General features: G+C 47.5%; 1 protein-coding gene across 1 annotated transcript; it reads right to left on the reverse strand.

Moving 5' to 3' along the window:
* Window positions 1-3,414: 3,414 nt before the first annotated feature.
* Window positions 3,415-25,576, reverse strand: LOC119402532 (Bardet-Biedl syndrome 1 protein). Its single transcript, XM_049418690.1, has 13 exons — window positions 25,545-25,576; window positions 22,372-22,610; window positions 21,298-21,446; window positions 18,980-19,017; window positions 17,719-17,760; window positions 17,577-17,655; window positions 17,049-17,180; window positions 15,204-15,428; window positions 11,585-11,816; window positions 10,298-10,465; window positions 8,349-8,623; window positions 5,615-5,695; window positions 3,415-3,486 (listed from the first exon to the last, which is right to left on the reverse strand). The coding sequence occupies exons 1-13, from the start codon at window positions 25,574-25,576 to the stop codon at window positions 3,415-3,417; spliced, it is 1,764 nt and encodes a 587-aa protein (XP_049274647.1).
* Window positions 25,577-25,923: the final 347 nt, after the last annotated feature.

Here is a 25,923-nt window from a genome sequence, read left to right on the forward strand (position 1 = left end):
CTTCTTACTTCTGCCGCTTCATCAGTCACTTTGCTGCCATTGCGTCACCATTACACAAGCTTCTCACGTCGGGAACGGCCTTCGCTTGGACTGATGACTGCGAGTGTGCTTTCCAAGCTCTTAAACGTGCGTTGACATCAGATCCCGTCCTCCGTCACTTCGACGAGAGTGCCCCCACTTTTCTGCACACAGATGCAAGCGGCCATGGGATCGGTGCTGTCCTCCTACAACGCGACGACACTTCACGAGAGAGAGTTGTTGCATATGCGCCCTAACACCTGCGGAGCAGAACTACTCGATAACAGAGCAGGAATGTCTTGCTGTAGTTTGGGCCATACAAACATTTCGACCGTATCTTTATGGACGCCACTTCACTGTGATTACCGACCATCACGCTCTATGCTGGTTGTCCTCGCTTAAACATTTGTCTGGACGCCTCGCTCGTTGGATACTTCGTTTGCAAGAATACACTTTTGACGTTGTGTACAAGTCTGGCAAACGCTCTCTCTCGCTGCCCTCTGCCACTTTCTTCTCCGACCACGCACCCTCGTTGCTCATCAGGTGATCCTGAGCCTTCATCTTCACTGACGTTATCGCCCTTGGCAGTTCCTGAGTCGCTGTCTTCCATCCGCTGCACTCAGTTCGCCTCGTATCAACGTGATGACCCCTATTGTAACCGCATCATCGGATACCTCAGTGGAACGTCTTCACCTCCTAATGCCAGACTACGTCGTCAGCTAAGGCAATTCAAGCTGGAAAACAATGTGCTGTATCGCTATACTTACAATAGCGATGGGCATTAGGTGGGTGCCAGTACTTCCCCGTTCGCTGCGAACACAAGTTCTCGAAGCACTGCACGACGACCCGTCCGCTGGCCACTTGGGGTTTCACAAGACGTACAACCGTGTTAGGAGCCGCTTCTTCTGGCCTGGCCTCTCTACCTTTGTGGCCAAGTATGTCGCTTCTTGCGCACTTTGTCAACGCCGGAAACGACCAACTTCACCTCCTGCTGGCCTGTTACAACCCATCCTATGTCCCGAAACACCCTTTGCCGTAGTCGGAATAGACCTGGTCGGGCCACTTCCCATAACGCCAGCAGGTCATCGGTGGATTGTGACAGCGGTCGATCACCTCACACGGTATGCGGAGACCGCCCCCTCTACGCACTAGTTCTGCGTCCGACGTGGCCGCCTTCTTTTTGGAAGCCATAGTTTTGCGCCATGGTGCACCTCGCGTGCTGTTGAGTGACCGCGGCAAGACCTTTTTGTCGACAATTCTTGAAGAAGTGCTGAAGACATGTGGCACAGTTCATAAGAGGACATCAGCCTACCACCCTCAAACAAATGGCCTAACGGAGCGATTCCATCGTACGCTAACCGACATGATATCAATGTACATCGGACCACACCACGATAACTGGGACACAATCTTACCGTTCGTGACGTTTGCACACAACACTGCTGTCCAACGAACTACCGGATATTCACCTTTCTACCTGCTCTACGGTCGTGCGCCGACATTCGCCATCGACACTTCTTTCTTCAGTGCAACAACAAAAATCTCAACAACAACACCAGAACACTTCGTCTCTAGGCTTGAGGAATGTCGGCAGCGTGCTCGCCTCAACACAGAGGCCAGTCAGCAAGACCGTAAGCAGCGTTATGACAGCTTTCATCGCGACGTCACCTTCCATCCTGGCGATGAAGTACTACTTTGGACGCCTGTTCGTACTCCTGGATTGTGTGAGAAGTTTCAATCACACTTCCTTGGACCTTACGTTGTTCGTGAACAAACATCCCCAGTGAACTATCTTGTCACCCCCGTCGAGGTCTCTTCGGACCGTCGTTACCGTGCTTCTGAGATAGTGCACGTATCGCGTCTCAAGCCATTCGTTCGGCGTACCTTTCCCGCCTAAATCGCGGCCGGGCCGGCCGCTCGCGCGCGCGCGCGGGGAGATTAGTGTGAGCATTGTTTATGCCCTTCATGTTCTCATATGTACATACTCATCATCACCAACTGTGTTTGTGTTGTGGGGCTCATACTCGGGACAATAAAGAAGAGTCTTGAGAGTCCTAAACGTTGCCTCACAATATATATATATATATATATATATATATATATATATATATATATATATATATATATATATATATATATATATATATATATATATATATATATATATATATATATATAGGGAGAGTGAGAGAGAAATGTGGAAGAGCAAGTCGGGCCCCCGCCCCCTCCGGTAAAATGAAAACTCTCCGCCAATGGGTCTGCCACTTTTTTTTCTGCGCTTTGAATATTTCGACATGTACTAAGAGGAGTTACTTCGGTATTTCCGAAGAGAGAGACTTTTTTTATTTTCCATTGAACTGAAATAAATGTTGCCTAGGGTGCTTTCGCGATCAAACAATCGGGAATAGATTGAGCGCAAACGGACGACACGCAAGAAGACGACTACGCGAGCGCTCGCTATCAGCTGGTTTTATTCGGAAAAACATGAGAATATAAAGCTCAGTTCACCACAGGCGCGCCTGCGCACACGTACCGTCGTTTGGCTAGCACAGTCTGTGCCTTTCTTTTGCGCGTGAAATGCCTCCAGGAGCTCGCGTGCCACGGTGTCTCTGCTGCGGCCCTTCAGTTCAGAGCAAAGGGGCCCACAGTGACACAGTCACGCAGTGCGCCGGGAGGTCCCCTCAACGAACCGCCCGACTTAAGATGTCCGTTTGTTGGCAGGTATGCGAACGATAACATAATCCATTACATATGTGTGTACCAGGGGCGTAGCCAGAAATTTATTTAAGGAGATAGGAGGAAGGGGTGGTTAACCACCCTATATGTTTGTGCGTATATATATATGTATACACAAAAATATTTAGGAGAGGGGTATTGAACTCCGCGGCTCCGCTAGTGGATAACGCAGCATGTTTTGAGCGAAGAGCTGGAGAGGAAGCCAGCTGCAGTGGACGCCTCATAAGTAATGAGCTATGCTTTACCCTCTCCCACATCCTCTCTCCCTCGCTTCCCTTTCACTCTCCTTGCTGCACTGGGTTTCACTCTCACTTATACTTGACTTATGCTATGCTGTCCCTCTCGCTACGCACTTGCCCTCTCCGGAGGTGCGTATTGGGGCGCTTGCCCAATTGCACATAATTGCGAACATCGCTGCGCCCGAATCAGCTCGGCTTTAACGGCTTCGCTGTAAATAATAAAAAAATGACTGGAGCTGTGCACTCCCTCAACCACCCTTTATTCTTCTTTATTTACATTTGCCACGCTAAGATTTTCATGAATCGGTTATTTACAGGCCGGTATAGGTACGGCTGTGTTGTACAAACAAGCTCGTGTTTTGGGTAATGATGAACAGTTGGTCCCAAGAGTCGCCTTCTGAACGCGTGTTGTGGTTGGGCCTCAAGGCATGTCCAGTGCGGGCATCTGCACCAGGGCTGTTGCCAGGACCCTCGTCTGCCGAGCCACGACCACCTGCATTGCATGCAGCAGTCGGTCGCCATTTCGTTCGATCTACGCTGAACAGCGCTTGGGGAAATCAATATGTGACAGTGGTGGCACAGTAAAGCATGGCGATGGAAGGCTAGCTGTGTTCCTCTCTTGAACGCTAACACGGCTTAAGGTCAAAGCTTAATCAACACCTTAAAGGGGCACTAAAGAGAAAAACGATTTTTCTCGTATTAGTAAATTACTCTTTCAAAATTCCAAAATCACCGCGCTTTCCGCGAGAAGACGCTTGGAAGGCGAGAAAATGCGCCAAATGAAAATCCGGGTGGCGGCGCCACCTTAAAATTCCCGCACTAGTCGCTGTGACGTCATGGATACTGACATCATCTACTAGGGCCTATACGTAGCTTCTAATCGGTATAAATTAAGTACATTGTCTTCCGAGGGCACCAGAGGCTTGACATATCAAGTTTCAGGAAAATTCGTGACGTTACCATCGGAGACTTAGGCGGGAAATTTAAAATGGAAGCTGTTGAGAGAGTTTCTCTGGCCTAAATTACAGGCGAATTCGATGAAAGCATCCGGGTATCATTCAGGAACGTTTGCAGCCGAAGACTTGGTTGTGTTTTCTTGTGGCCCGGGGGTTAAAGTCTTGCTCAAACGAGGGTCTGAAATTGCAATTGTTTGCGGAACGCGACGCAAGAGATGAGCAGCTGATATTTGAGTGAAATCACGCTTCCTATAAAAATTACTGTAATAGACAGGGTGTTTTAGCGAACTTGCTCCTAGTATTTAAAAAAAAAGACATATGTGCCATGGGTGACGAATTGGCCCAGTATTGTTCTGAACGCAGCACCTCAGGATATTTCTTCCAATCCGCCAAGCTCGGTAATTAACAAAGATCGCTTAATAAACTTTTTAATTAGTAACTCTAGCGAAGAATCTTCAATGAAAAATTTGTAGCACTTGTTCTGAAACGTCCGACTATTCTATCGATGCTAAGGTAATGGCCAGTCCACCAAGCTGAGTAATTAACAGAGACTGATTAATTAACCTTTAAAATATTAAGTGTAACGAGAAATATTCAATAGGAAAGTTGTAACGCTTATTCAACAATGTCGGATTATTTCGTCTGCGCCAACAACCCTGTCTAATTTTTTTAGAGTTTGCGAAATTAAAAAAGATACTTAGCGCAAGTGAGCTGAACACCCTGTGTAGCTGGTTCTCGAATGACTGACGAGAACCGCAGTTTTATTTCCTTTTGCTCCGAGAAATCGGGGACACGGAGACCCAATTTTGCTTGCATACAGAAGCAATGATTTTTGCTTTGAGGCTGTAGGCGATCCTCTTGACGTAGTCCTCATTAATGACTTCTTTAACCTGAGTACAGTGTTGAGTGCGAGAGCGATACAAGCTGCCCTGCACACATTACACTGTGCTGGAAGGCAGGTAAAGCGTCATACTGCTATGCTCGGTTACAACCTAAGAGAAAATGTAAGCTCCGGCGCCGCGGTGCGCCTGCCCTTCACCTGTGGAAGGCAGTCGTGATAGCTGGTCTCCACTTTTATCCCGGCTAACGTAAACGATGTGCATATTGAGAGTTGAAGGTTATACTACCTAAAACATTACGTTTGGCTGAGCAGAGACGTCAGAATCCCTGATGAAATTTACCAGGGCGTTCAAGTTTCTGACGTAAAAAGAGCGACACAAACATTGTGTCAGTGTGGGGAAAGTCAACTATCTGAAACACTCGATCGATAGGGGTTTGACGTCACGAAAATGAGTAAGCGCTATTGGACGGAGCATTTACGCAAATTCTCTGCGGGAGGGACAGCGATGGGCGGAGCGGGCATTTTTTCTTGGGTTGCAACCGACTGTAGTTGTCCTTCAAAAAAAAAAAAAAGGAAAGGAAAGAAGCTACGTAGCTTTCAAAAGCCCAAGGTAGTTTTGCCACTATGACAGACATGTCAGAATTCTTATATGACGTGCGAAAGCAAATTTTCCGTTCCGCTGAACACACAGCAATTGTGTGCATGTTTATCTTGGATAAGGCTAGCAATAAATTACGGCAAGCAAGTTCTATTTTTTCTGCGTAAGGAATAGTATGTTCCAGGTTTGTGGTGTAAATGGGCCAATTCTCGGGTGATTGACTGACCTTCAGTACTCCGGCTGCACCAGACTCCGCTGTGACCATTGCGGTGTACCGGTAAGCGAGGCCTGGTACCAGGTAGGCCACCTGCGGCGTGGTGAAAAACACTCGGGCCAATGCTACAATGATCTGCCGAAAAAAAAAAAAAAGTGGCCAGCTAGAGAGAGCTTGAAGAAGTAAAAATGGAGAAGTGAAGCGACCTGTTTAATGCGATTTCTCTAAGCTTTTGTGAACGTTTCTCCCGAGAGTACCATTTAACCAGATGAACGAGTAGCTAGCATGATATGATTAGAAGAAAGTTTGTTTAGTTACCTTCGCTTCTTAAGAACATTCAAAATTGATTTCTCTCGTACCGAAATATTTGTTCGTTCGGCAGTATGGCAAAATACGTATTGAGCTATTACGCGAAGTTGCTGATGATTTTACGGGCAGTCTATATTGCAGTAAACATTCGCTTACTACGTCATGTGTATTCGCATGATGGCCAGCCAATACCTTGCAAGCAGTGTCGTCAGCTTTTTCCTTGGTCCTTGAGAATTTTGTTGCCAGATGAACAATACTATTACTTTAAATAAAGTTAAAGGATCCTCTTGAGCTTTGCCGATCACCTTGCGTTCATCATACTTCCCTCTACTCCTTGTCGTCATGCACCTCCTACTTCCGTCACGTGACTTCAGTGCAAATAGCATGGCGCGAGTACGTCAGCAGCCAGCGGTGGTAGAAAAGCCGAGACAAAACGCCGCTTCAGCGCAGCCATCTTTTCTTAAACATCTTGAAAACAGCGCAAATTGCGACACGGATGGATGGATGGAAACAACTTTATTGAAAGTCCGGCGATGTTTAATAACCCGGGCTCAGGTCTCCCATGAGGGGACTTCGAGGCCTTGCCTCAACGCCGCCTCGCGGGCCCGCTGGACTGCCCATTCTTGTGTCTTGAAGTTGGAGCTGCGCAGTGCGGCTGCCCACTTCGACGCGAGAGCATCCGGAGCTACTGCCATCTGAGCTGCTGTGACAGGGCACTCCCATAACATGTGTGAGAGCGTCGCTCTGGTTGTCTGGCATAATTTACAAGTAGCATTCGGGTACTGGGCAGGGAAAATGTGCCGCAATCGCACCGGACTGCGGAAGGTGTGTGTTCGCAGCTGTCGCCAGACGACTGCCTGGCGTCGTTTTAGCTTGGGGTGAGGTGGGGGCAATATCCGCCTGCCTAACTGGTAGTGCTTGGTGATGTCGTTGTACCTGACCAAGCGTTCTCGCGTGTTTTGAAGCAGGAGGTCCGAACTCGACGGGGCGGTATCCGACTCTGCGCGGCGGGTAATTTCTCGCGCATAGCGGTGTGCCACCTCGTTCGAATTAGGGGGACCCTCGTCGGTGGGGATGGTGACGTGTGCTGGGAACCATAGGATAGCGGTGCTGTTGAAATGCTGTCGACCAGCCTTCCTTAGGATCTGGAGAGCTTCTGGGGAAATGCGCCCCCGCGCGTAGTTACGGACTGCGGTTTGTGAGTCGCTAAGAACAGCTTCGCAGATGGGGTCGGTAAGCGCAAGCGCAATCGCAACCTCTTCCGCTGTGTCTGGGTATTTCGTGCTGACACTACACGCGTGCGTAAGCCGGGAATTAACATCTACGACTACCGCCGTTTGCGACACGGAGAAGAGGAAATGGAAGGACAAACCACAGCTCTGACTCGCTACTAAGTTTTATTTGAAAATACGAGCACACTTAAATACTGACAACCTGTCACCCATGTGACCACTTCACACATGAGGTCAGGAGGCACCATTCTGAATCCTAAAAACCAACAACAAGCATAAAAAAAAATCCAGTCGCTTCCATGTGAACAGCCGCAAAAAAAATATTGTTATGGTCCTGAGCGTTCCAAGAAACGGTATTACTATCATGCACAGCGATGGAGGTAGAGCTGCATCACTGCTGGCCTCTCTTTCTAATTTGAGATGTCTCAATGATTTCTTTGGTGATCCAACTATGATTAACTGACAGTTTTATGAAATACAGGCACGCAGGCGCACTGCGAAATCTCTTTTTGCGGCTGCTAACGTGGAAGTGACTGGAATTTTTTTAATGCTTGTTGTTGGTTTTTAGGATTCTGAATTATGCCTTCTGACGTCATGTGTCAAGTGGACGCATGTGTGAAGTTGTCACTCAGTATATAAGGTGTGCTCGCATTCCAATAAGATTTAGTTGCGAGTCATCGCTGTGGTTTGTCCTTCTATCTTCTCTTGTCCGCGTCGCAATTTGCGCTGTTTTCAATACGTTCAAGAACTATTACCACCTAGCCCAGCTGTCAATTCTGCCACCGTTTCCTTTTCTCGCTGCCCTATCCGAGATTCCTGCCGGCACACCGACCCACGGACGGCTTTTTCCAATTTGACAGTGACACAGTGATAAAGGCAGATAATTCGGGCTGTGCGAATTCAAGACACAGCATTTCTAGCTCACGAGACGGCCTCGAAACGGCTTCGCAAAAAACTCACACCATCTCCGCTAAAGCAGACCATGAGGCGATGCGAAGCAGCGTTTCGGCATGTCGAGCCCGAGTTTCAGAGGGGGAGTGGAGAGGGAGGAAGTGGGAGAGGGGTAAAGTGGAAGAGGGGGGAATTGGGTGAGGAGGTGTATGGAGAGGGTTCGCGCATGCGTAGTAAGGGTGGTCACGCCGCACACCACCACCACCACCACCGGTTTGAACTCCGCCATAAGATGCTTCGCATCTAAAAGGCACCTGCGTCGCGGGCTTTTGCAGTCGGTACTGGTCATCTCCGTGCACAACCATGGTGAGCCTGTTCAGAGGGCGCGATGATTGCAGGCGCACGTGCACGGCGAGCCGGGGTCCCAATCCCTGCACCTGCGCCGACAGCTCGACGAGCACGGGCCCTGCGGCGCCCGTGTCGTCGGTGGCGCGTGCCGGTGCCGCAGCTCCCAGCACGGCGCGGTGGTAGTGGCGCGCTGCCGTCAGCCGCAGCCGCTGCAGGTCGCGTAGGAAACCCCGGTGCATGGCTGCGAGAGAGAGTGAATTGAAAGTAACTAGAAGGCAATTGATGGAAATTAGGAGTTAATTAGGATAACTTGGAGCGAATTGTAACTAAACTAAAGTAACTGGGGTGATTAGGAGGGAATTGAAAGTATTTATTGATTAGGAACAAATAGAGGCGAATTGAATGTAATTAGGCGTAATTCGGGTTAATTGAAAGTAATTATAACGGCAAGGTTGAATGACTAAGCAAAAACTATAAAATATGGCGTTTCGTTTTCGGACGCTGCTCAGATGGACAACGCCGTCTGGACTCGATAGTCATTAAGGGACTTTTTAAACGATGGCATGGCCGAGCACTTCTAGTTAATTTCTGAGCTTTTAAATCTACGATAAGATTATTGCGCATGCCATATGCGGGCACTACGGAATAATTTAGGCCACCTCTTTAACGTGCATCTAAACCTAAGCACGTGCGTGTTCTTTAGTTTCGCCCCCATCGACGCGCGATCACCGTGGCCAGGTATCGAACCTGCGTCCTCTAGCTTAGCTGTGCGACACGTTACCTGCTAAGCTACCCCGGGGTCGCACTTGGAGATATCAAGCGAACCGGCCCGGCTTCAGCCGCCTTAGAATGTTGCTTTGCCACTATAAAAGTCTGCGTGCAGGAAAGCCCGCTTCTGGATGTTTTGTATTTTCAGGCTGTGATCGTCACATGCGTATGTATGAATGCGTAAGGCAAACTAAGTGGGACTGTAGGCAGCACTCTCGAATAGTACAAGATTTATCCGTATAATTTACGCTAAAATGGCGCTAAACTGGCAAGCAAAACCTGGTTTGCTTTGGATGGATGAGGTTGCGTGCATCAGTCAAGCTGCTTTTAGCCACAGAGTCGTCCGTCAGACATTATTATTATTATTATTATTATTATTATTATTATTATTATTATTATTATTATTATTATTATTATTATTATTATTATTATTATTATTGAAAGATGAGACAGAGAACATGAATAATACGGGACATGGCTGACCCTACGTGTTGCCTCTGATTCGTATTTTCACCGTAATTTATGGCTGGTCGCTCACAGCCACAAATGGTAGCTTTGACTGAAAAGCGAGTGTTTTGGGTCAGTCACTCGTCATGTAGTCAGCCGCGCCACTACATTCTCAAAGCGTGTAAACCAATCAGGCGCGCGATAACAGGACGTGCACGGGCTTGTTTTGCGAGACCATGGCGGTGCGAGCAGACGTCAACGGTGCCAATGGCGAGGTATTTCCGTTAGGCGACGGGCTGTTCGCACTTTCAGATCTGAAGATCGCTCGCCGCTCGTGCTCTGTTGCACGGTCTCTGTCGGTCACCAGGGGGAATGCAGCCTAACTCCCGCGTTCTACGTAGAGACGTCTCGAAATCTTCATCCCAGATCCATCCCCATATTTGACAACCTTAACCAGTAGGCCCTCCCGACACCACCTAGAAAACGCCCTAACCCCCTATTTTGCTCACGCTGACCTGTTTACGTAATCATTAGTGAATGGAACTACCTTACCAAAACGAGACTACAAAATAGCGCTCTTCGGCGTTTATTGTTATTGTTCTGTCATGGCTACTCCTTTTGTAGTTGTATTGACCACCCTGCTTGGACCACGAGTCCGCAGTATCGAATAAAAAAAAATAAAAATTAAAAAAGCACCTACCGACCGAGTGCTCCCTCTCGCGCATTGTCTGGTCCACGAACAGCTTGGTCTTCTTGGGCAGGCTCCACCGGGGACCGCCCACTGCGCCAGGCGCCTCTCGGGACGAAGAGGAGGGTGACAGCAGCAGCTGGGCGTTGCGGCGCAGAATCAGCACCGTCAGGCTGCCTCCTGCGGCGGTCAGGGACTCGCTGACGCCTACGAGTCATCTTGCGGGAAGGTCACGCACATACATAGGAGAGCACGTGCACGGTCTATTACCCTACGTTGCAGCCAAGTCATTGTTCATTAGTAATATCAGGAAAATTCAAAGAAATACCAAGCACACAAAGCACAAGGCAAAGAAGCAAGCCATCCATAGATAATTTTTAAAAAAAAGCTCACAGGGTCCCTTATGCAATCGCCTAAGACGACTTGAAGGCGAAAGCCATCTTCTTCTTCTTCTCAGTCCACGTAGCGACACTCCCCCGGCCCCCTCCGAAAGATTTCTGCACCTAACGTTGTTTTCCACTGCCTCTGGGATCGAAGGCATTGTAAGCTTTCTGCAGCTCACGTGGTTTTGCACTGTCTCCGTGATCGGACCACCTTTGACCAAGCGATGATGTCGTTGGATGACGTCATCATGCGACGTCGCGATGATGACAGAAAGTTTGGCTATATGTGACGTATACGGTGAGGTCATCGCGTGATCATTTTTTGCATCACTCGTGTTGACGCCGACGACGGTCAGTTTTCGTGTTTGACGAGGCATCTGAGGCTTTCGCCTCAATAAATGCCTCTGCGAGGACATTCTGCCTTCATCGATCAAGTCTGCAAGATCTACAATGCGCCGTGCTCCTTTTTTTTAAGGTGAAAGCCTTAAATGCCTAATCGAACGTAAAATTGGCCGTCGTCGGCGGCGTCAACATGAGTGATAAAAAAAATCACCATCACGTGATGACGTCATTATGACGTCACAGATCGCCAAAATGTGGACCGTCACTATGACGTCATCACGACGTCACATAACGTGACGTCACCTGGTGACACCATCACATGTCATCGTCGCTTGGTCAAAGGTGGTCGGATCACGGAGGCAGCGCAAAACCACGTGAGGTGCAGAAAGCTCTCAGAGGAGGGCGAGGAAGGATCGATTGAGAAAATGAAGAAGAGGGCCTTCGAGTCGTCTTAGGCAAATTCATAAGGGACCCTTTGAGGTCTTCTTTTTTGTGTGTTCCAATTATTGACCTATAAAAATAATGTCAACGAAAACTTTAAAAGCGGCTTGGTACAGACGGAAGGTCTGCTGACCGGTGCCAACCATGACCAGGGCGTTGTCCTCCCTGCCGAGGCGGCCAAAGTGGATGGCCGACACGGCGTCCCTCGTGTTCAGCACGTGCGTTGGTGCCCCGTCGGCGGCTCCGTGCAGCACCACACGGCGGTCGGAGAGCGCCACGGCTGCCGCCTGGCACACGCCCGGACTACAGACCGCGGCCACCGCCAACGGCTGGGCTCCCAGCGACACGCTCCACACGCACTGGCCCTGCGCATGCGCTGTCGCATTACCGCTACAGGAAGGGAGCGTGGTACCTAACGCTTTATTGAAATTGAACAAAGGAAGTGTTGCTGTTGTAACAACGGGTAGTTGACAGTAGCCAGCAGTTGCCAATATTACTCATCATATGGTATGTGGTGTGATGGAGAAGTTTAGTACTGCGTATGTAGTGTCCGTAACGGCTTTGCGTACGTAAGAACGCCGCGTTTCGCATAGAGCGCGTGCGCAGAACTTCCAGTCATGTTTGATGAATTGGTTGAGCTATACTAACAGCGATCAGGGAACAACAAAAAGGGACAAGCGCGTGCTGTCTCATCGAAAGGAATGATGATGATGATGATGATGCAAACTTTATTTGGCTCCAGAGAAGACGCAGGGGAGACCCCGCGCCACCCGGCTAGTCCCTAGTAGGGACCGCAATAGAATGGCCTTGTTCATTCTCAGGTCCCGGCCTGACTCATCAAATCAAGTATCCCTGTTCATTTATCAAATCGAAGCATACCAACTCGCCCAAATGTCTACGCTTCTACAGTATATTTCCAGCCACGTGGCTCATACTCGAATACCACGGCCAGTGGTATGCGGGTATGCGCCAAACGTGACTGAAGTTCCGCGCACGCGCACTATATGCGAAGTGCGGTGTTCTTAGCAAGGTCGTTATGGACTCTACATACACTGTAGTATATGACTCGCTGCACAAGAGGAGAGAGCTTGGGCAGGCAAGCCTCTTGGGAGCTTAGAGTTTTAGTGCCGGGGACCGCCATAGCCGTTGAGTCCCCAAGCTCTCGCGTATTTCGTCACCTCTCCGCTTTCTCCTGTTCACTGAATGCAAGAGCCTAGCGACGCAATCCGCTTGGGGATCCCACCACTAAGCGTCTCTGTTGTCAATATCACACTGCGTATGAGTTTGTTTAGCCAGCTGCGCTTCGCCGTGCTGCACTGACTTTTACCTCTGTTCATTGTAATATCTCATATTGGTGAACTATGTTCTCACAATTTTTTTTTTTGTTTTTCTATATTCTTTGCACTTATCTGGTGGGGTTTGTTGCGCCCCACTGCTTGGTCTTCGAGCCGCAGTATGTTCCAAGTAAAATATAAAATGTAACCAATATTATCTAGAGAATTAGCCTCTCATAGACGACTTTGGCCTGTGCTTGTAGAATGAGAGTTTCGTCGGTACAGCTATCGTACGCAGGCCGTTGCAAATATGTGAGGCCGTGGAAAACATTGCCTTCAAAAAAGTTTGTGCAGCGTTAGCATGGGCATCGTAAAGATAGCAAGATTTACTTTTTAGTGCGCCCTCTATCCACTAAAACCGAGAAATGATGGTCACTGACTACGCGTCCTACAAACAAATCGGCTGCAGGACACCTTTATCGTCGTATGTTGTAACCCGTGCGATACGCATATGCTCCAGTAAATAAGTGACACAATGGAAGCTCCAAGTCATACGCCGGTGACGATCTTGAAACAATTACCTTTTCTAATGAGCGAGCTTGAAAAACGTATTCTGAACCCCAAGCCGAAAGGCAAGAGGTTTAGCAGGGGCACCGCGTCCGTTTCCCGCATCGGTGAAATTTCACTGATGCGGTTGAAAAGTTCGATGGTTCGACGGTAGTTCGTCTGGTCGGGAGGAGACATAATGAAGAAGGCAAAACGTCTTCAAGTTTTGAAAACCATTTCATGTTTGGTCGGCGTTTTTCTGTGTTTTCTGCCCATCAATATGAGCGCAATACTCAGATCGGTTCAAGTTGGGCTTCCCCTCATAGAGACTGTTACTGCAGCGAAGCATGATTTAAAGGCACCCGCTAAGAGGAAGTTTGGGTTTTACGACGCAATGGGGTTTAAGACGTAATGGAGCTTAAGACGCAGTTGTCGGGTCCGAGATAGAAAAAAAAAGGACGCTAGTGATCTAAAGTAGAACAATAAGGTAAAACTATAATCTAGGTAAAATGTGCACTAGAACATTAATTACCAATAAAGAGATGTATGGCTTTCACTGGCTCACGTTGGCTATCCGCTGTTATGATAATGTAATAAAACCATTCGTGTATTGAGCTAGTGTTGTGCGAGTAACATGGTAGCCAACAGTGATCGTGTGATGCTAGTGAATACTGCAGCCTTCACACAAACTCTGAGACTTCTTGCCATAGTGCCTTAATGATGGCGCATTAATGACGCGACAGGAACGCTTGAAGCAGTAAGCGCATGCAGTTAAACTGAGAGAGAGAGAAATAAAGAAAGAAACAAACAAATGAAAGGCATGGAGGTTAACCGGAAGACCAGCTTCTGGCCGGCTACCCTGCTCTAGGGGGAATGGACTGATGGGAAGCAGAGCGCAGACAAATGCGTGTGCTGTCCGTCGTCCTGGCTAAGAGTGATTTCGCATCGGAATGGACGACAACGTCTTACGTGACAGCTTTGGTCGCGAGGAAACCCTTCAACACACCCTGTATGGTCCTAGTTTTACTGTACAAAGGCTATCGCTCAAAATAATACCAGCTCGCTTTGACCAAATGCCTGTATCCAGGCCCGTAGCCAGAAATTTTTTTCGGGGGGGGGGGGGGGGTGCACTAGCAAAAAGCCTTGACTATTTGAGAAAAACTGCTATTTTCATGATTTATTTTCGATAAAACACCATGTGTCATCAACCCCCCCCCCCCCGCGTCTACGGGCCGGCCTGTATAGGACGAAACAATCTTCGAATGTCGACCTTATAAGTCACCGCAGCTGAGGGCGATTATGGAACTGTTGGTGTGTTTAAGAATAACAGACCTACGCAAGTGGCCGTATCCTGTGTTGTTGTTGCATAGCGACAGACACCTGCAATAGGGATGTAATTGCGACGACATGCCTGTGTTCATTCTTTCTTTCTAGTTACCCTCTTATATTTCAATCTCCCGTGCCCTGTGCGCCTGTGTAGCATATCAATGAAACAAGTGTTAATTTTAAGGGCTCGTTTTCTTTGTTATACACATTATTAATGAGCACTAACAGACAATAATGCCAATGAAAGTATAGGGGATGTTTTTAGTAGTAAATGTAAGGTAAATGTGAAGAAGGAAAACTGGACGAAAAGATAGCTTGCCACGGGCAGGGACCGAACCTGCGACCTTCGAATAACGCGTCCGATGCTCTACCAACTGAGCTACCGCGGCGGCCATCCCCCCGTCCACATTATTGTCTGTGTAGCATATCAGTTAGATGCGTCCTTCCGTTTAATTTTCCTGCCTTTCACATCTCTCTCTCTCTCTCTCTCTGTACATTGGCCTCATAGTAACTGAACAATCACAGCGCCTCAATCCCTTCCAGTGCTTGTCGTAGGAGCCTTTACATTGACGCGAGTACCATAGAGGCAAGGCGGGGTGTGGATACCTTGAGCGAGTAGGCGCGCAGGCGTCGGTCGGCACACGCGGCCACCAGTTGTCCGGGCTCCAGGTGGCACAGCCCGACGGCGGGTGCCCCTGGCTCGGCCAGCACGCGCGATGCCTTGTGTCCCCGCTTGACGAGGTGCAGCCGGTCGTCCCGGGTGGCCAGGGCCACGTGGAAGTCCACGTCGAAGGCGCCCTGCGCGTCCAGGCAGCACACGGCGCCCGGAACCTGCGCGGGGAATTGGCACAGCCAAACCGTTTCATTCATAGTATACCGATGAAAGAGAAAAAAAAAAGAAAAAGAAAAAAAAAGAAAAGAAAAAGCCGCGCGGTCCCTTATGCGCTTGCCTAAGACGACTCGAAGGCGAAAGCCATCTTCTTCTTTTTCTTCTCAGACGACTGTATTGAGCAGTTTTGGCCTTCGTTCACCATTAAAAAAGAAAACGACGTAAAAAATGTTCCACGTCAGCACTCCTTGAATGTAGAACATGACAGTACAGCGCCTGCGCGCCTTTATGAGTGCGAACACCGCTTCTAAAGACAGCATACAACGAATTTTCGTGTTGCGATTTAGTTCTGCTAAATAATATATGCTTTCCCGCTGAAGTTGTATGAATTTGCATGGCATCAGTGATTTCTCGGTAATCATTCTGCAAATCCATCCTTCTTGAATGTACGTTTGAAAATATTCTCCGTAGTTAATCGATTCGCCGTAAACATCACCCCCCCCCCCCCCGCCCTTCCGTAGCTGTAGAAATGTAGAAACATTGAAATACTGATGTTGTAAATATAGAAATATTGATATATTACCTTTATCAATATAGTCAACCCGCATATAACGAACTCGAAAAAAAAAAGAAAGGAATTAGTTCGATATATCGCATAATTTGATATAATACTTTCAAAGAATTTGCCGTATTTTCAGTGCGAATTTCAGTGTGCACGTTAGCTTCACGGTACTGTGTCACGATAACGTACAGAAGGGCACTTCACGCCAGTGCGAAGGGACTTTTTTAGTATTTATTTTTCCGCGGTTTGGTAGTTGAGGGAGTGCGGTCTGTAAGCGGAAAAATACGGTCTCGGGAACGTAAACAGCGCCTCAACATCTTCACACGCAGCTGCCGGGCGCCGGAAGTCTCTAGTCCGCCTTGGTTCTGATCTCGGCCTAGTGTAGTACTCAGCGTGCTTCTTGGCATGCTGTACGTAGATGCGACGTCCGACTTCTTTCCTCCAATTTGACTGCGTTGATTATCGCCAGCTTTGCGGAGAGCAACAGCTTCTTCCGTTTCACGACAGCCATCACGTTAACAAAGGGAGCGGAGAGCCACGGGGAAGCGATCGGCAACCACGCACGAGATATCGTGGCAGAAAAGCACTTGATGGCAAGCGGTAGCTTCTACTCATTACGCACAGCACCCTCACACCGCTCGCTCTCCGAAATCCATGCGGGAGGTCCCATTCCATCAGGAAATGCTTACAATTTCTGAGGGAAAGCCAATTTCTTGGGGCGTTCCACGCGGCCCGAGGTTCGATTATAGAGTGTTCAAGCTATTTTTGTTCAATGTAAGCGTAGATTGACGTTAAAGCAGTGCCGGGTTGAAAATAAATTGATATAAGGGATAATTCGATTTAACCGATTTCGATATAGTCGGGTGTGACCGTATAAAAATGCGGCAATTTTGGCTCTCAGCTCCTGTCGTCCTGAACATTAGGGCGCTGCTGTTAATTCATTGAACAGCAATATATAATTGATTGATTGATTGATTGATTGATTGATTGATTGATTGATTGATTGATTGATTGATTGATTGATTGATTGATTGATTGATTGATTGATTGTGACGCTTGCCTGCACGGCTGCGAGCAGCGTGAATGCGTCCGGTTCGAGCACAAACAGGCGTCCGTCCTCGGTGGCGAGCAGCAGGCAGCTCGCAGCGTCTTCGTCCGCCAGGCTTTTCTTCAGCACGCCCAGGGCGGTCACCTGTGATGGCCACCTCGTAGTCATTAACCGTAGCTGGGCACTGTTGTACGGATGCGTTTTAGTGTACCGCCATCGTGGGCCGTTAATCTTGCATCTGTAATAATTGAATCGACGGTACTACAGTACGCTCACACGCATTAAAACGCTGATGCATTCAAAGATTTATGACCCTATTGTCTGACGTCACGTCCTTAGTGGCGCACCTTTGGATTGAACGCTACATTGTGATTGGGCATTGATAATGTGTTTTTTTTTTTTTTGAGTTTTCTGGTCGGACATTGCTGTATTCGTAATAACGTCGTGCTGCCTTCGTACCACTTTCCCTTTCCCAAGTACAGGGTTGTCAACCGGATATTTCCTCGGCTGAACTTTGTCTTGCAGAGAAACGTGCGTCACCTGTGTCTGTCGCTTGAGCGGGAATTCCCAGTTGGCCTCGACGAACGCCTTCGCCTCTTCAGGCTCCAACAGCAGAAACCTGCAGGTGTGTTGGTGTATACCGCGTGAAACTCAGGCGTTCGAGTGAAGAGTGCACGCTTACCTCTGAGATCGTGCCGTCAATCTGCCCATCCCGCCCTGAGACCTGCACATTAAATTAGATGACGTTCAGAAAGCGCTCAGACAGTTGGCTAATGACGACAGAGAGTGTGGCCCGGCCGATAGCGCGAAGCTATACAGAGGCAATGCCTACGCATTTATTTCTCAGAAAGCTCCCCAGTTATTCTTTCGTGTCCAGGATATCCACCCCTGACCAACGCTTTCCCGGGGTGGTCGCTGTACCTTCTGGGTGAACCAGGAGCCTAGCATGTTGCCAGGAGCCTAGCCGGACTGAAGTCCGAGATTTCTTTCACCACGGTGGCCGTGTCTCCGTGGTTTTCACAAATCTCTTAGGTGTGACACTCGATGGGGCGCTCATTTACATCGACCCAGAAATTTATATGCTGTGAACTCCTATAGAAACATTTCGTTCTTACGTGAGCATTACAAAAGATGTCACTGATAGTAATCATTGCTTCCAGGCCCGCAGCCAAAAGGGAAGGACGAGGAGAAAAGGAGGGGGAGGGGGGTATAAAAGTATTATACTGCTAGGAAGATTCATCTCAAAAATAAAAATATGAGACTATTAATAAATTAATATTTAAAAAGTCACATAATTCACCCCCCCCCCCCCCCGTCGGGGCCCTTGCTCAGACAAGAGCCTACCGAGGAGACTCAACTTTTGACTCAATTTATACCTTGCGTTAGGAGCATGACAGTCTCAGTTGCATATGTGCCATTAAACCCAACAAACGAACATAGTTTACATACTACGATTTTTACCGAAAATAATTACTGAAAAGTAGGTACTTTCCTCAAATAGTCAAGGCCTTCAACGAGTGTCCCCCCCCCCTCCCCCGAAAAAATTCCTGGCTACGGGCCTGCACGCGCTTCTATTATTGTAATGACTTCGCGTACAGTTATCACGCCAGCATCTCCGTAAATACAGCCAATAAAAAGTGTCAGGTCAGCGCACCGCCGTCTTTTGAAAGCACGTTATTAGAATGCCCCAGCAAACACCTAACTCTGCCTGCTCGGCTGACTCTTGCGTAACGTGTGGGAACGAGGGAAACTTTGGGTAGGCTTGAAACGAGGGAAACTTTGGGTAGCTTCCCTCGTTCCCACATGGTAAACTCCATGTGGGAACGAGGGAAACTTTGGGTAGGCTTGACGTAGTAAGTGATCTCATGGCTACTCGTTCGTCACAGTAACCGCGCAAAGAGGTAGATAAGGAACGTGACGCCACCGCTTGCAGTCATACTCACCGCAGAGTCTCGAGGGCCTCCCTCAGGGCGTCCGGATCCTGCGTGACAGCGAAGAAGTCGACCGAGCAATAATGCGTGGCTTATACATGCGAAGATCCCGTCAGTGCTTAAAGTCAGGGTTTGTCTCGAGGGTTCTCAGACCTCCCACCAGTTTTGGCAAGGGATCTAGACCCTCCTCGCTCACGGAGCAAATTAAAAAGTCGGTGGCAGTGCACGATATTTTGAAAAAAAAAAAATGGAAACCCGTGCCTTCAGGTCAGGATTCAATCCAGCCCTGACCACTCAGTTCCGAGCCTTCACAATAGTGGGAAGCGCAGTGCAAAATCTCTACTCGCCAACCTTTGCGAGTAAAGAAAGCTTCCAGGCTCACTCAAAACGAGGCGGCCAAGCCGTTTAGAAATTGAGCAAAAAAAAAAAGAAACCTTTAAATATTATTTTACGCTGTGTTAAACAAGCTGTCAGCCGCTTTTTCTCTCTCGCTCTTTATTTACCTCACCACGTTTGCTCGAATCGCCGGAGCCCTTCGATGGAGCCTGAGTTTAAGCACTGGCTCCCGACCTCACAAGGTTGAATGAGTGACGTCACTTGAACAACGCAGTCAACGTTCGCGTGGAGTGCGACTGCAGTAATTTCGGTGATCAATGCGATTATTACGCTTGTCCATTGGTATAAGCAATTAAATTTTCAAACGATACTGCTCCGCTAGAAGGGTAACTACTTGGGCTTATTGGTTTGCCATTACTCGTACACTGTTGCGCGTTAAAGACGTAGGCAGGAGCACAGAGACACACACGGAGCTCCGCTAATTCGTTCACGGTTGATCAAATTGTCTACGACGCAAACCAAGGTGGAAGAAATGTTTAAAGACTGTCTTTACTGTTCTTGTTCAATACACGTAATAACAACCACAATAAAGATCGTCATTGTGGCGTCACTCTATCAGATGATTACCAGTGGTTCTCAGGCACTACGCTTGACCGCCCCCAACGAGACACTAGTTATCACGCTGCATTCTAACTTTTAATTTTATTGTTTTGATATGTTTGCATTGTTAGTTCTACCGCTAGGAATAATAATAATAATAATAATAATAATAATAATAATAATAATAATAATAATAATAATAATAATAATAATAATAATAATAATAATAATAATAATAATAACAATAATAATAATAATAATGCCTTCGGCGATGACTTATAGCGGTAAATGCGAGGTAAACGCAGTTATAATTGTCCTTACTTACCTTTAATTACATTGGCCATCAACATATAGTCAACGTAAGGACATCATGCGAGTATATATGACAAGCCAGCTAGGCATACCTCCACAGTTGGCTTCAAACAGACTCATACACATTTTTCTACTTTATCCCTCCTAATGTGAACGCATTATAGTGTATTATACAAACAACCGCGCGCTGCGGTTTGTGGAAGCATTCAGCAGCGACTGCGCAGTCCCATACTCTTAAGAAAAAAAGAAAGAATCTTTTGACTCTTCTTCGGGAGTCCCGGCTTGCCTCGCATATGACTCTCTCTAAAGAGACACTTTGGAGATCATTGTACAATCGTAGGAGAGTCGTGGGACGAAAAAGAGAGTTGACGTGTATCTTTAAAGAGAATCATACACGTCAGGACTCCCAAAAGAGAGTCAAAGGATTCTCTCTCTTTTTTTTTTTTTTTTAGAGTAAGAAATAAAACTTACAGGGCCCCTTATGCAAACGCCTAAGACGACTCGAAAGTGAAAGCCATCCGGTGTGGCTATTTTACCGCGCACTTTATGTCGACTTCCAACATTGGCTAATCAACGTGGACTAATTAATGTTCACTAATTATATATATTTGATTAATTATCTCTGTCTAACTCTCGTTAATTGATTCACTACTCACTTAGCTTGCTTTATCATCATATAGTTAACTATCACTTTTTAACTTTCATGAATTAAGTTTCACTATTTAACTCACTATTCACTTACTATATACGCACACTCATGCTTTAGCTTGCTTTTATGTGACTTTCGCTCCCCTAGAGGTGAAGCGATCTTTTTTCGCTTGAGGCGCGTTCGCGTGAGATACGTAGATTAAGATACATAAGGTACATGAAGATGTGAAAAATTTGTGAACACGGGGGGGTTGCTGGAGCTGACGTTTCGACAAGCGGGCTTGTCTCCTTCAAGTCTTGAAGACAAGTCCGCTTGCCGAAACGTCGACTCCAGCGACGGTCACAAATGTTTCACCTCTTCAAGCTTCCTTCTTCCCCTGAACTTCCGCCTTTATGATATGCATGAGCCGCCACGATAAACCTGCCTGACGTACCTGCTGCTTGGACCATGCCTCCTTCTCTTCCTCGTCCGCAGCCGTGTGGGGCAGGCTGAACTTGTAGAAGGGCCTCAGGTTGCGGTACACGTACAGGCAGGAGCCCGCTGCCACCGCCACGGACGGAGGCTGGCCCGGCGGTGCCGACTCTGCACGACCGCAAGCAGTGCTGGTCTGCTACGTGCTATGGTCGTGTTATAGTAGAGAGCGCAAGTGGAGGAGACAGACGACGACCACGCAGAAACAAATCCGCGATAAAACTTAATTCAAGTACACTTTCTTGTAGAATCGACCAAATGGCAAAGTGGGCGAGACGGCGTCGTGCCCAAGGACACAAAGCTCCTGTGTTTTATGGCGCTAGCTTCTAGCGACATTATGTTCCTTGTTCGGCGACTTCCAGTCCGGTTCTTGTCATCCGAAATTTGAGATCTCTAGCTGCGTCCGAAAACCCCAAAACTCAAATATAAAAAGATCGCTAAGGGTTCAGGTTAAGAGTTGTATCGGATACATATGTCATGATATCGGACCGTAAGTTTACTTAGGATACGGACCAATTAACTGTCAGTATAACTGATGAAAATTTATTGCATGAGTTCATTCAAACAGCCTACAGTTTTCTTGTGAGCACCTGGGATCGTTGCGGCACCTAGCGGAGGAGATCTCAACCACGCGCATCTTTCTACCTGGCCTCCACAATCAACCCCGGCATCGTGACGGCGCGCTGCCGGAGTTGATTGCGGAGGCCACGCAAAGGGAAGCGCAGCTCTAAAGACCCTATTAACAGTCATGAGTACACTGAAGCTATGGAATTGGACGGCCAAAAGTTAACGTAAAGTCTACCCAAGTCAACCAATACTTCACCAAACGCTATGGGCTAGCGTCATTAAAGGCACCTAATTGCAACATTAAGATCGCCTTAATTTTTTCGAGACGTCGCTGTCCCTTCGCGCTTTTCCTATAACCGCAAATTCAGTGAACGCTCGTGTGTGACTCTCTGTAGTGACTTACTGGTTGTACATAGCAACCAGGGACAGGATAAAACGTTTGTGTTTGTTCAAAATGGCGAATACCCACCCGTACGGAAGGCAGCCAGCCCGCATGGCAACGCGGCTAGCGCCTGTTCGCCTTGCTGCTGCTGGCGTCCCCCGCGGAAGAGACGCAGGCGACCTCCGTTGCGCAAGTCGGCCACCAGGAGTCGCTGGTCGCCGTCGGCCAGCACGTCGGCCGTGCACAGACCGCCGGGGAGGGCGTACAGCGACGCGTACGGGTCGTGGTGGGCGCGTAGCCACGCGCCACCGCCGCTTCCGCTGCCGCTGCGCACAAACGGTGAATTATCGACGGGGACAGAACACTATATACAACAGTACCAAGAGTTGGCCTACAGCCAGCCAGCACTAGTTGAAAGTTAAGCAACAGTAGGTAGTACTAGTAAACAACCGTTTTCTTACAATTAGACAACATTAGTCAGTGCTGGTAGTATGAGGGTAAATGCGGTAGGTCATTCTGCTGCCCTTGTGGGGCAGCAGAATGGTTAGGTTGAGCTGGTCAACTGGTTAGTCGTACACCTTTTCTTTTTTTTTTTTTGTCTTTGCTAGTGATAACGCAGAAGAAAGAGTCTGGCGCTGGACCTGTTGGTACATAGTTTGGAAAATCGACGAACACAGCCTTGAAGGACGCGTGAAATTGTCTCATGTGTACGCGTCCTTCAAGGCTGGCCGTCGATTTTCCATACTAACGATAACGCATTGAAATGCACTAAAGCAAACCGATGACCGACAATTGACAACTATTTTATAGAAGGCGTAGCATTAAATCGTTAATCTTGGTGAAGAAGCCATCTTTTCGTCTTACCGGCGATAAGGTGGTCCTGCCTCGTTCGTGTTTGCGCATTTCCCCCTTGGATGTGTTGTCGCGGTCGTGCTATTGCTTATTAAATTATGCGATTCTGGGAACGTAGGCTGCTCTTATCCACAGGTATACTCATCAGTGAGAAAAAAAAAAAACGTTTAAAAAAATATCTTCGCAGATGAATGCCAATGTGAGTAGAGTGTATTTCTTCGGTTGCTACCGCTGAACAAGAGGGTCAACGAGGTTTACAGTCGTCCAGTGCTCAGAAAAAAAAAACATTCGTGCTAGAAGAGCAAGGTTTTAAAAAGCTTCGTTTAGTTGGCGCTTACACACACGTAGCAGTTTAAACAGTGCATGCAACCCTGCTGATGATGTTGTTTCGCTGTTGTCAGGAACCGCGTATTTGCTGTCCCACGTGGTTTTATTATTAGTTGCTTGTCTGTAGAAGCGTTTATAGTTACCATGATAATTCTATAAGTGCGATCACGCAACGGATGCAACTTGATTTGTGTGCAAGATCATTGCAAAAGTGGGCTTCCTCTCAATGAATGTGTTGTTGTGGAAAAGCCAGCTTTCAAGAGCGCTATAAATGCAGTCAAGCATGCCTAGGTGAACACGCATTCAACTTGTTTGTTTAAATGTGATGTGCCTCTTGGGCAATTATGTAAGTATGTCATGCCCAAGGGCAGTATTTCGAATTAAAAAAAACTGTCATCACTTACCGAAGACAGTTTCCTCGATTCCTTGACATGAAGCAACAACTGTATTTTCCATGTATCTTTTCATTTTTACCCACCACCGACTGCTTCGTTTGTTTGTACATTATCTATTCATTGTAAGGTAAAGTGTGATGGTTTGCTTGTCCGTTCGCGCAAACTTTTTGACATGTTACGTCTTTCTAACCTCGCGCAGCGTCGCATTTTCAACAACTATAAAGCAGAAGCGTACAGCTTTGTGGCATAATCGTCTTTGCTGGGCTGAATCTATCGCGTGGTAAAGCGTGCGCTTGTTCTGCCATGCATTGCCTTGTCTGTAAGCAACACTGTCAACCACTGCTGTTGTGTACGGAATACAAGTTGGCGTATTCCGTACATAGTAGTGTTTGAGATGGCGAGGCATCTCAAACGGCCAAAGCGACGTTGAAATACAATAAAAGGCAGGAGTCAGGGGAAGATGGAATCTGCGATTAAACATTCGTAAACAGGCTTTGTGTGCTGGAGCCGACGTGTCGACAAGCGGAATTGTCTTCTTCGGGGCTGCAACTTCAGTCGCAGCCTTGAAGAAGACAACTCCGCCTTTCGAAACGTTGGCGCCGGCGATATTCCAAGGATGTTTCATCTGTTCAAAGTGACGTAGGAGTGGCGTCACTTTGGTCAAGTCACGAGGCAGACGACATACGTCGTGCTGTCAACTGTGATCTTTATTTCGCGTTTTAACTCCTTCATTTAAAGAAAAAGAAAACGCGATCGTAAGGAACAAAAAAGCTGTGCAATAGCTGCTTGACATAATTCCCGTGCCGCTCTTTGACATTCAGTTGGAGCGAATACCATATAAAAGAGTGGATTACGGAGATGCAAGCCATGTTCACATCATATCCACGTCTATTAAATGAAACCTCGTATTCCCCAGTTTTGCAATGCAGTCATGTTGACTTGACATGGACTAATATCGCATCGCGTATGGGTGGGGACACGAGCAAGACGCATGAACACAGGATCACCTGAAGTAGCGCAGTAGGTTTGCCTTCATGTACCTTGCTTGTGTCATCACCTACGCGCGACGCAATATTATTCCAAGATGTTGTATTCACAACTGACCGACTAAAGTGAACAGAATCCAAATCATTCAAACATTGGTTTTGATGAAAGGAATCCGAAATACTTTTATGTAACGCTTGTGTTATTTTTTACCGTCATTCTTAAACTATATTAAGTTCATTAATTTTGATTTGTTTATCTGCTAAACTTAGATCTGTGTTTGTTGAAGAAAACTAATTTCACCTATTCTGGCATTGTGTTTTTCACTATTTCTTTTTTTATAATGCTGTGTTTTACTTTTATTCTGCATTGATTGCAGGTTTTTATTTGTTTTGTTTGTTGACTGTTTTTCATTGTTGTTGCCCGCACGCCAATCATTACGTAGGGCTGCGGACTAGTCAAGCCGCCTATTGGCAGATATTTTTTTTTTTTCGTTGTCCTCCATCTGTGAAATTATACATGGGGGAAATAAAGATCTAATTTCACTTCATGTTTTTCCTCTGAAAGGACTGTTTTTCTTTTTGAATTGCAGAAGAGTTCTCGGTGATTCGCATAGTGCCCCATGCATCAGAAACCAGACAGCCTCTCCTTCGTCGTCGTCTGGTCTCATGCGACGTTCCCACCGATTCACAAATTACTAACCTGGTCACCGACGCACTGCTAGTCATGTCCATGCCTTCTCGACGCCGCTTCCTCGCCACGAATGCAGTGAGTACCGGAGGGCCACACGCAAACACGCGTCGCCTTGGCAACAGCCGTCGTGCTTGGACCCCGCGGCAGATGGCGGCACTAGCGCTGATGTTCCACGATGGCCTCTTCGCAGCGCGCTCAACGCTTTCCCGAGAAAAGGCCCGAAGCGTGTAGCATCTTTTTTAGAATGTTGTAGTCGACCTGCGTTTGGGAGCCTCGTAATCAAAACTCCGTGTAACCAGCCGCGTCTTTTATGTACTGTCACCGCGTGTGTCGGTAACGTGACTTGCGTTTACGTCAGTTTACCCGTAGTAGCGAGCACGACGAGTCA

The sequence above is a fragment of the Rhipicephalus sanguineus genome, chromosome 8 (genome assembly GCF_013339695.2).
Source record: "Rhipicephalus sanguineus isolate Rsan-2018 chromosome 8, BIME_Rsan_1.4, whole genome shotgun sequence".
NCBI classification, from domain to species: Eukaryota; Metazoa; Arthropoda; class Arachnida; order Ixodida; family Ixodidae; genus Rhipicephalus; species Rhipicephalus sanguineus.

Bases quoted from the DNA above. Each gene is read 5' to 3' on its own strand.
- LOC119402532 (XM_049418690.1), bottom strand. From the start codon at position 25,576: ATGGACATGACTAGCAGTGCGTCGGTGACCAG. The intron at 17,761-18,979 runs GTGAGTATGACT...TTTAATGTGCAG, and splicing joins GAGGCCCTCGAGACTCTGCG to GTCTCAGGGCGGGATGGGCA. The intron at 3,487-5,614 runs GTCAGTCAATCA...CATGCAATGCAG, and splicing joins GTGCAGCCGGAGTACTGAAG to GTGGTCGTGGCTCGGCAGAC.